At 51.2% G+C, this 11266-nt stretch overlaps 1 protein-coding gene across 1 annotated transcript in view; it reads right to left on the bottom strand.

Moving 5' to 3' along the window:
- Positions 1 to 3293: 3293 nt before the first annotated feature.
- The window catches only part of ALG14 (ALG14 UDP-N-acetylglucosaminyltransferase subunit), a 48145-nt gene continuing 40172 nt past the window's right edge, over positions 3294 to 11266 (bottom strand). The window contains exon 4 of the mRNA XM_060232226.1: positions 3294 to 3872. Within this exon, the coding sequence (XP_060088209.1) occupies positions 3642 to 3872 (231 nt within the window). The 3' untranslated portion in view covers positions 3294 to 3641. The remainder of the gene's footprint in view (positions 3873 to 11266) is intronic.

Here is an 11266-nt window from a genome sequence, read left to right as displayed (position 1 = left end):
GTGCCTCAGGGAACAGTTCTCTCACCAATGCTATTTAATATCTATATGCGCCCCCTTGCCCAGAGGCACGGGCTTGGGTGTCACCAATATGCAGATGACACCCAGCTCTATCTGCTAATGGATGGCCGGCCTGACTGCGTCCCAGGGAATTTGGACCTGGCACTGCAGGCTGTCGCAACTTGGCGAAGGCTGAGTGGGTTGAAGCTGAACCCGATGAAGACAGAAGTCCTTTGTGTGGGTCGGGGCGCTTTGGGGAGGGAAATACCTCTCCCGGTTTTTGATGGGGTGCCGCTGAAAGCGGCGCACCGGGTCAAGAGCTTGGGAGTGCTACTGGAGCCTTCACTATCAATGGAGGCCCAGATAGCAGCCACTGCTAAGTCAGCCTTCTTTCACCTAAGGCGGGCAAGGCAGTTGGCCCCCTTCCTAGAGTGTCAGGACCTAGCAACAGTGATTTATGAAACGGTCACCTCGAGATTGGATTACTGTAATGGCCTCTAAATTGGGTTGCCTCTGTGCCGAACCCGGAAGCTGCAGCTGGTGCAGAATGTGGCGGCTAGGCTGCTATTGGGTCTCCCGAAATGGGAGCACATACAGCCAGGGCTGCGCGGACTGCACTGGCTGCCAGTTACATACCGGATTCGTTACAAATTGCTGGTTATTACCTTTAAAGCCCTATATGGCCGAGGACCTGCCTACCTGAGGGACCGTCTTTCCCCATATGAACCCCAAAGAGCACTGAGGTCAGCAGGGAAGAACTGACCATCCCCGGGCCGAAGGAGGCAAAACTACAGAGCACTCGCATGGGGGCCTTCTCTATTGTAGCTCCACACCTATGGAACCAGCTCCAGGAAGAAGTGAGGGCCCTGCGGGACTTTGAACAGTTTCGCAGGGCCTGCAAGACCATCCTCTTTGGGATGGCCTTCGTCGATTAAAAGGAAAACAGAAGGACTTGCCTAAGTGATTTTTACCATCTGCTGAAATAGCACCAGAATGTTAATTTTAGTAATTTTAGAATCTTAAACTAAACTGTTAAACTAGCTATTGTTTTTAAATATTTACTGTATAATTACTGTATTGATGTTGTTAGCCGCCCTGAACCTGCTTCGGTGGGGAGGGCGGGATATAAATAAAATGTTGATTGATTGATTGTTACATAAAGCTTTGTGTCTCTCATAGTGTGTTTTTAAGCCAAATCTGTTCAGTGATGTGTCTGCTTATGCAGATGTGTTTAAATTGTTTGATAAACAGAATCATGTATAGATTTACATTCTCATAGATGACCACAAAAATTTACAACACCCTTAGCAGAAACCTGCATTTTATGATAGGACATATTTGATATGAAACGCTATTTCCCATTTAAGGGTAAGAAAAAAAGCTCCTTGTATTAACTAAATATGTCCTGAACTTGCTAAGTAAAAAGGAACACATTTTTAAACACTCCAAATGTAAATATACAGATACTCAAGTTCATTGACAAAAGTAATATTTTTCTTCAGGGTATTTTTTTTTGAGGGGGGCATCATTAATACTCATTTAAGCATCACATGCAGGACTGCAAAAATGTGCCAAAATCTCACTGCTTTCTAATCAAAGTTTGCTTTTCATAATTTAATGCTGTTAAAAGATTTTATGTTCAGCTTGGGCAATGCACCCCCCACATGCTCTCTCGTGTGCAAATGCTGCATCTTTTTGTGACATCTGCTACCCTTTTTATTTATCTTAACAATTAAACACACAGCTTTAAAAAGAGCATGTTGGATCACAGAGCTGGTTTTGACAAGCCAAAAGGAAAAATGATACTGGATTTAATGCTTTGGGGTTTTGGAAAAGGCTGCAGAGTGAAAACTGTCACAAAGCCAAGTTAATATGACTGTTTCCTTTATGCTCAAAATATACACCAGGGATTTGATTGCTTGCATACAGGAAACAAGGGTTGTTGTGCTAGAACAAGAACTTTTTTCTTACAATTCTTGGGTTCAATTAAACAAACCTCTTCTGCCAGCAGCAGCACTGTGCCCGCCCATCCTATTGCCCCATGGAACTCACTGCAGGATTCCTCCATAGAGCAGTCTTGCACTGCCCAGGGAAAAGGGAGGTGGCAGGTTCAAGGAGATACTGAGTACAGAAAAGTATGGGATAGCCCAGCTAATTTTTTACATGCTTCATGCATTGAGAGCGGGGAAGGACAAACCAGAGTACTGAAAGCATTTCACCAGCCCCAGAGTAATCTTAGTGCAATTTCTCAATTTCAGTGATAATTCTACAGCATCGTGCACCATTCTTTAAATTATGGAAGTCTTTGACAGGCCAGAAAAATGGGAGGAAACACCTGTAATAGTGTGGAAGGAAAATACTACGTGTGACCAAGAATGAAGGACTTGTGAGGCACGGCCCCTAAATCCCTGTTTCTTGGGTTGAGACATTTGAACTGAATGTTGTTTTTTAGTTGAGTTTGTGCAGTAGGAACAAAAGAAGGAAGAATGAAGGATCTAACAAATTCTGATGCTTTGTATGTGCTCCTTAGGAGCAGCACCTGTTCTTTTTTCTTTTGCCAATTCCCCCCCTTCTTGGTTCACAAGCTAAATGCAAACTAAACAAGACATGTATGTGGGCCAGCTCCATAAAATGAGCCAGCAAATGTATGTGGCAACTAGAAATTAGATCCCCATGTAGGCCCTGTTCCACTTCTTCTACATTTGATTATTTGATCCCAACCCCTTTATCCTTGTTCCCCTAAATGATCGCTAATGGAAAAGGGAAAAGGTGAAGTGAGTAATGTGGCTAGGGTTGCCGATCCCCAGGTGGTGGCAGGGGATTCCCCGGTTTGGAGGCCCTTCCCCCACTTCAGGGTCATCAGAAAGTGAAGGGGGGGAGGGAAATATCTGCTGGACATTCCATTATTTCCTATGGAGACTGATTCCCATGGGTATAATGGAGAATTGATCTATGGGTATTTGGGGCTCTGGGGGGGTGTTTTTTGAGGTAGAAGCACCAAATTTGCAGCATAGCATCCAATGCCTCTCCTCAAAAGACTCTCTAAGTTTCAAAAAGATTGGACCAGGGAGTCCAATTCTATGAGCCCCAAAAGAAGGTGCCCCTACTCTTCATTATTTCCTTTAAATGCGATGGCCCGAACTCCCTTTAGAGTTCAATTATGCTTGTCACAACCTTGCTCCTGGCTCCACCCCCAGTGTCTCCTGGCTCCACCCCCAAAGTCCCCAGATATTTCTTGAATTGGACCTGGCAACCCTAAATGTGTCAGGGGGGAAAGAATATCTGAAGACATAAAGTGACACAAGAAACTGGATTTATGCACCCCCCCCATAAAAGTGTGTTGTTATGCTTTTCTCCTGTCTTTCAACCCCAAATTGGCTTCCTAAGCAGTTCATAGCTTTTAAAACCCAATACAAACTGTAATTCAGATTTGCTAAAAAGTGCTGTTGAAGATGAATCTCAGCTGAAGCAGAGTCTGTTCTAGAAGCTTGTCTACTTTTGTCTCTGTTCCTTGTGGGCTCCATGAAAGCAGTGGGAGAAAAGAGAATCCTCTGCTGAAGCTGGGTACAATGTACAGGTGAGATAAGAACAGATCCCATTGCTAAGGAATTCAGTGGTGGTGTTAACCCTTGTCACATTTGTTGTCATACTATTCGCCCAAGATAGTGAGACTTGGAGTATTTTTCTTTCAGAGCAGGCCACTGAACAAAGAAGTGATCTGAAAAGTGGTAAAGAATCTTTCCAGACAGAGATAAGTTCTCCACACGGCAGATGCTCTCGACATACACAATGGTCACTCTCTTTAGTCCTAGCAGCCTCAGGAGAAGAGCCGAAATGCAGATTGGGACACATGTTCCTGGACCATTGCACAGCACCTAAACATATTGTACAGAAAAGAGAGATTTTTATAAATATAAATATTTACACTCCTGAGATGTGCATAGATAATCAAATTACACAATGAAAATAAAGAGCGTGAAAATAAGGTACATTAGATTTTAAACAAAATTAATAAATGAAAAGGGGAGCGTCCTTTCCTTTGTTGTCTCATTTGCTATCAACATTTGAGCTGCAAGTTCCTTGGAGCAGGAACCTATCATTTGCTTATATCATTCTGTAAACTACAATGTATGCTGCATGCATGTATGTAGCTGCTATATCCTCAGTTACACCCCTGGTCAGATTGTGATCACAGCCTCACTCCACGGTCACATCAGAGATCTTTCCCAGCCTCACCATCTGAAATTCTAAAGATGCCAGAAATGTAACTTGGATCTTCAACATGCAAATAATATGTTCTACCTCTAAGGTATGAACACTGTACTATGCTGTTGTATATGTGTTTATACACACAGACCCGCAAACCATTTGGAGGGCACAGAAAAGCAGTGTATTCTTTCGATTCTTTTAAACCGCAAAATATCACACACACACACAGCAACAATCTTTCAACACCACATCCCCATGTTTTTCTTCCGGCAGAGAAGGAACAAATTTCCCTTCCCTTTTTTTATACACCAAAAAGATATTGTGTATAAGGTTAATTAGGATACAAAGAGGTACATAATAGGACAAATGTCCCTTCAAGCTGAATTCCACATATCCCTCCCCCTTGCAGTCCTTTTAATTGCAGTGTCAGCCACCCTCATCCCTGTCAGCATCCTTCAGTTGGGAACTGGGCTGTCACGAGCTGGGGCTGAGTCAGGCAAAGTCCAGGGGCAGTCCAAGGTCGGCAACTCGTGAGCAAGGAGGGTCCAAGGCGCCAAAACAGAATCGTAATCCAGGTATCACAGGTCAGAGGTTCAGAAGCCGAAGTCAGGGGGTCCAGAGGTCCAAGCCAAAGTCAGGAATCCAAAAGCCAAAGTCAAGAGCCGGAGTGGATGCTAGGATGTCAGGTATGTGACTAGTTGCTTCCACCAAGCCTCCTCCCAAAGCCCACAGCTATATAGCCCTCTGCTGCCTGTTGCTCATTTGGGCTAATTGCTGTCTCAGAGCAGCAGCCAGGATCCTGCCGAAACTTAAGCATCCTCACACTTAGAAGGGCCAGAATCCTTTCACCACTCAGGGCTCAGGGAGCGTCTTGCTTGTGAGCGTGCCGCCCTCCTCCGATCCCTGAGGTCCTGACGAAGGCGGTCACGCACACGATCCACCCGAGAGGGCGAGGCAGGGGGGCTTGGATCTTCTTCAGCAGGAGGCAGGGGCACTGGTGCAGGTGGCAGGGGCACAGTTCCTTCTGCAGGCTCTGCAGGCTCGGTTTCTTCTGCAGGGTCCCCAGCACCCATGACACTATCCCCCCCCCCAGGGCCCCCCTCCGTCGAGGGGCCTGGGAGGTCGGGGTGGTCGCTGTGGAATCGTTGCACCAAGTCCGGGGCATGAAGATTGTCCACAGGTTCCCAGGACCGGTCTTCTGGGCCGTATCCCTCCCAGTCCACAAGGTACTGGAGGCCTCCACGATGGTACCGGGAGTCCAGAATCTGGCGCACCTCGTATTCTTCCTCGTCATCCACCAACACCGGTGGTGGCGGCGGTGGGGAAGGAGGCCGAGCTGGGTCAGGGGGTGCAGCTGGAACAAGGAGGGAGCGATGGAACACAGGGTGAATGCGGAGATGGGGTGGCAACTGGAGCCTGAAGGCGACGGGGTTTATTTGTTCTACGACGGGGTAGGGTCCAATGAACCGTGCATCCAGCTTGTGAGACCGACCAGGCCGGTGCAGGTAGCGAGTTGAGAGCCACACCTGATCCCCCGGCTGCACTGGAGGGCCTTCTTGCCTCTTTCGGTCCGCAGCCCATTTATATGCCTCCTTGGCCTGCTGTAGCTGCTCTCGGAGCAAGTCTTGGCTGGCGCGGAGTTCTTGCAGGTAGGCATCGGCGGCGGGGACATTCGTGGGTGGTAGGATTGCCGGGAAGAACCGAGGGTGGTACCCGTAGGTTGCAGCAAACGGGGTCATTTGGGTGGATGAATGGACCGCGTTGTTGTATGCAAACTCCGCTAGGGGCAATAGAGTGGTCCAGTCATCCTGCTGGTAACAGGTGTAACAGCGGAGATATTGCTCTAGCGTGGCATTGGTGCGCTCTGTCTGGCCATCTGTCTGTGGGTGGTAGGCTGAGGACAGGTGCACTCGAGTACCCAGGATGGAATGGAGGGCTTGCCAGAACCGAGAGGAGAACTGAGGGCCCCGATCGGAGATCAGATGGGCTGGGAGTCCGTGCAGACGAAAGATGTGTTGCAGGTAAAGCTGGGCCGTCTCCTGAGCTGTGGGAAGTTTCGGGCACGGAACAAAGTGGGCCATCTTGGTAAATAGGTCGACGACCACCCAGATACAAGTCTGACCCTTGGAGCGCGGAAGTTCCGTGATGAAGTCCATCGAGATGGTCTCCCAGGGTCCTGAAGATGTGGGCAAGGGCTGTAGCAACCCTGAGGGTTTGGCTGGGATGTCTTTGGCCCGTCGGCAGACGTCACAGGAGCTGACATAACGGGCAACATCAGCGCGAACTCGTGGCCACCAGAATTCCCTTGTCAGCAAGTGGGTGGTCTTATGCTGTCCAAAGTGCCCGGCGGGTAACGAGTCGTGGGTCAGGCGTAGCACTTCTGCTCGCAAGGGCCCGGGCGGCACATAGAGGCGTTCGCGGTGTAGCAAGAGGCCGCCTCGAGTCGTGAACTCGCCTGTTGGGTCATCTTGGAGAGCCTGGAGGTGTTGCTGGACCCAGGGATCATTGGCCTGGCTAGCCCGAATGTCCTCCACGAGTGCTGGTGAAGTGGAGGTGGCTGCAAATACTGAGGGTGGCAGGATTGGAGCAGCGGGCACGGTCTCAGTTGAGGCAGGGGCGTATTCCGGTTTCCGGGAGAGCGCGTCTGCTTTCCGGTTCTGGGTATGGGGGATGTAGGAGATCCGGAAGTCGAAGCGAGAGAAGAATAGGGACCACCGGATCTGGCGCTGGTTGAGGCGGCGGGTGGTCTGGAGGTGTTCCAAGTTCCGGTGATCGGTGAGCACTTGAACAGGGTGGCGAGCCCCTTCGAGGTAATGTCGCCAAACCTCAAACGCCGCCTTGATCGCGAGCAACTCCCTCTCCCAGATGGTATAGTTCCTCTCTGCAGCAGTGAGCTGGCGCGAGTAATAGGCGCAGGGCTGGAGTGGCTGGGACGGCTCCTCGCGCTGGGACAGCACTGCTCCCAGGGCCACGTTGGAGGCATCAGCTTCCACCGTAAAGGGAAGCTGGGAGTCAGGGTATCTCAGGAGTGGCCCGGTGGCAAAGCGAGTCTTCAGGGTGGAGAAGGCGTTATCGGCCTCTGGGGACCAGCGGAAGGGTTCTTTGGGGCGGAGTAGTTGAGTCAGGGGTGTGGTCAGGGATGCGTAGGCCGGGATGAATTGCCGATAGTAGTTGGCAAAACCAAGGAACCGCTGCAGGTCTTTGCGATTCTGAGGAGCCTGCCAGGTCAGGACCGCTTCTACTTTTTTCGGGTCCATGAGGATCCCCTGCGGTGACACAATGTGCCCAAGGAACTCGACGGAGCGCAGGTCGAAGTCGCACTTCTCCAGCTTGGCGTAGAGGCCATGGGCTCGTAGGCGCTGCAGGACCTGGCGGACGTGCTCGGCATGCTGGGCAGGATTGCGGGAGTAAATTAGGATGTCATCCAGGTATATGATCGCGAAGCGGTCGAGCAGGTCCCGGAATATGTCATTCATGAACCTCTGGAAGACAGCGGGGGCATTGGTCAATCCGAAGGGCATCACCAGGTGCTCGTACTGCCCGTATCGGGTCCCAAACGCGGTCTTCCACTCGTCTCCGGGCCGTATGCGCACCAAATTGTACGCTCCACGGAGGTCCAGCTTGGTGTAAATTTGGGCCCCCTTTAAGCGATCCAAGAGTTCAGGGATCAGTGGTAGAGGGTACCGGTCGCGGATGGTGATCTTGTTCAGGGCCCGGTAGTCATTGCACAGCCGCAGCTCCCCACTTTTCTTCTTCACGAAGAGGACTGGAGCAGACAGGGGAGAGGTTGAGGGTCGGATGAATCCACGTTTCAGGTTCTTGTCCAGGTAGTCTCGCAGAGCTGCCAACTCAGGCTCCGACATCGGGTACAGACGCCCCACCGGGAGTGGTGCCCCAGGTACTAGGTCAATGGCACAGTCATAGGGCCGGTGAGGGGGAAGCTGATCCGCTCCTGTCTCTTCGAAGACATCGGCGAAGTCCGCATACTTCTGAGGGAGCTGAGGACCATCACTCGGGATGCCGGCTGCTAGAGTGGTGGGAGGAGTCAGATGGGGGCATGGGTCTCGGAAACGTAGTTCCTGCTGGGCCCAGTCCACGATGGGGTTGTGCAGCTTCAGCCAGGAAAGGCCCAGAATCAGCGGGAAGCGAGGCATGCGGGCGACATTAAACTGCAGCTGTTCTTGGTGCTGCTGGACGTGGAAGGTGATGGGGCAGGTCTCCTGGGTGACGGGGCCAGAACGGAGGAGGCGCCCGTCGATAGCCTCCACCAGCGTTGGAGTCTCTTTTGTCTGCACTGGTATCTGGTGCTGCTTTACAAAGGCAGCATCTACAAAACAGTGGGCCGCTCCCGAGTCCAGCATGGCATATACAAACAGCCAGCGTTCATCAGGCAGACGGAGTTTGACTGGTAGCAGGAACGGGCCCGGGGTATCAGTCTGCTGTTCGGAGGACCCAGCTAGTCGCCCCAGGCTGGAGGGCCCACTTACGCCTGGGGCTGCTCTTTTGGCGGCGGTGGCAACGAGGGTCCGGGTATCCGACGCTTAGCAGGGCAGCCAGAGGCATAGTGGCCTGCCGTACCGCAGTAAAGGCACAGATTCTGCGTGCGGCGTCTGGCCTTTTCTTCTGGAGTCAGGCGGGGTCGAGCAGCTCCAAGCTGCATAGGCTCCTCCTCGGCTCTGGTACTAACTGGGGATGGGCGAGGAGCCAAGTGGCACGGCGCAGGGAGCTGGCGCCCTCTGGTCTTGGCTTGCCGGCGACTTTCCAGGCGGCCATCAATGCGGAGGCAGAGGGTGATAAGTCCTTGGAGCGTGGGTGGCGACTCCACCCTGGCCAGTTCATCCAGGACTTCCTCTGCCAGCCCCTCGGTAAACTGGTCCATCTGGGCAGCCTCATTCCACGCCAAGTCTTGGGCCAGGAGCTTGAATTCGGTGGCATACTGAGCCACTGAGGATTTGCCTTGTTCCAGCGCCCTGATCTTCCGGTTGGCTGTGGCTGCTTGGACTGGGTTTGAGAAGGCAGCAGACAGGTGGGCCTCAAACCCCTGGTAATCAGTCAGCAGGGGAGAGGACGCAACCAGCAAGGGTGTGGCCCATTTGGCCGCCTGCCCCTTTAACAGGCTGATGATGAAACACACCTTTGTTTTGTCGTTGGGGAAGTCCCGAGCTCTTAGTTCGAAGTACAGCCGGCACTGTGCTAGGAAAGCAGGAAATTCTTCCACGGCACCCCCAAATCTGTCAGGTGGGGGAACTGGGCACTTGGCTGGAGCACTGGCCACAGGTTGTTGCTGCAAGTGTACTACTGCCTGTGTCAGCTGCTGTACCTGGGCTTGGAGCGCAGCCAGTAGTCCTGTGGTTCCACTTGCTTCAGCATCCATCCTGTGGAATGGGTGTTGGTTGTGGGTGGAAGCAATCTGTCACGAGCTGGGGCTGAGTCAGGCAAAGTCCAGGGGCAGTCCAAGGTCGGCAACTCGTGAGCAAGGAGGGTCCAAGGCGCCAAAACAGAATCGTAATCCAGGTATCACAGGTCAGAGGTTCAGAAGCCGAAGTCAGGGGGTCCAGAGGTCCAAGCCAAAGTCAGGAATCCAAAAGCCAAAGTCAAGAGCCGGAGTGGATGCTAGGATGTCAGGTATGTGACTAGTTGCTTCCACCAAGCCTCCTCCCAAAGCCCACAGCTATATAGCCCTCTGCTGCCTGTTGCTCATTTGGGCTAATTGCTGTCTCAGAGCAGCAGCCAGGATCCTGCCGAAACTTAAGCATCCTCACACTTAGAAGGGCCAGAATCCTTTCACCACTCAGGGCTCAGGGAGCGTCTTGCTTGTGAGCGTGCCGCCCTCCTCCGATCCCTGAGGTCCTGACGAAGGCGGTCACGCACACGATCCACCCGAGAGGGCGAGGCAGGGGGGCTTGGATCTTCTTCAGCAGGAGGCAGGGGCACTGGTGCAGGTGGCAGGGGCACAGTTCCTTCTGCAGGCTCTGCAGGCTCGGTTTCTTCTGCAGGGTCCCCAGCACCCATGACATGGGCTTGATGGCAGAATGTAGCCTAACTTCTTCCTTCCTCCTGGTGCCAGAGAAGGCTTCTTCTCCACCTAAAGTATCCCATTTAAAGAAGAGGGGCATCCCTTCTCATTACGGAAAGGTTCTGGGGAGGGGAGGGGACTGTTCTCAAGAGGACACCTGCCACCAGAGGTGCATCTTTTCAGCCTAATTTTCCCCCTTCCAAAGAAATGGTGAATATTAAATGGGATGGGCATGCTTCTTATCTGCCAAAAGGATCACAGGAGGAAAGATTGAGAATTCATAGAAGTAGGGAACAGGAAGAAGAAAAAAAAGAAAAGGTACCCTGTATCTTTTCCCTGTGAAGATTCACAAATATTTCTAAAAAATACCTTCAGTTTCTGGTTTTTCCACTGTTGTAAATGCGCAAATATTGCCTGAGCCTTCTCCTAATGCAGATGGTTAATATGCACTTTATATTCATACAGTTAAAAGGTTTCAAAGTGTCCAGCAAGGTAAGGCAAAGTTATTAACACAGCCAGTCTTTGTGGAATGACTATACTGAAGATCTATGACCATTACCTGCCCAACAAAGGAAGCAACCAGAGTTACAACTGGAACAGAGATGGGTTAGCTGAAAAGGGCAGTTGGTGGTACGGAAAAGCAGTTCTATAGGGACTTCTGACTGAGTGCCCTCTGACGTGTTTTTGCACATTTATGTGATCATGGTATTTTGCAAATATATACATGACACAGCAACTTCCTCCCCCCATAGCTGCTATGGAGTTTGTGCATACAGAATTTCTTGTCTGCAGTCTGTATTGCCTCCCTGATCCATTTTGGTTTCAGTGCACCATCACTGCAGTGATGCATACATAATACAGGGTCAGAGGCTACTGCCTTATTGGACCTTCAGAAGATGGCTGTTACAGGCACCTACTGGCAGGCTATATAAATGCAAACTAAAGGTAAAGGTAGTCCCCTGTTCAAGCACCAGTCGTTTCTGACTCTAGGGTGACGTTGCTTTCACGGCAAACTTTTTATAGGGTGGTTTGCCACTGCCTTCC

The sequence above is a fragment of the Heteronotia binoei genome, chromosome 2, assembly GCF_032191835.1.
Source record: "Heteronotia binoei isolate CCM8104 ecotype False Entrance Well chromosome 2, APGP_CSIRO_Hbin_v1, whole genome shotgun sequence".
Taxonomy (NCBI): domain Eukaryota; kingdom Metazoa; phylum Chordata; class Lepidosauria; order Squamata; family Gekkonidae; genus Heteronotia; species Heteronotia binoei.
Note: the sequence above shows the minus strand (reverse complement) of the source record. Positions and strands in the feature narration are given on the sequence as shown.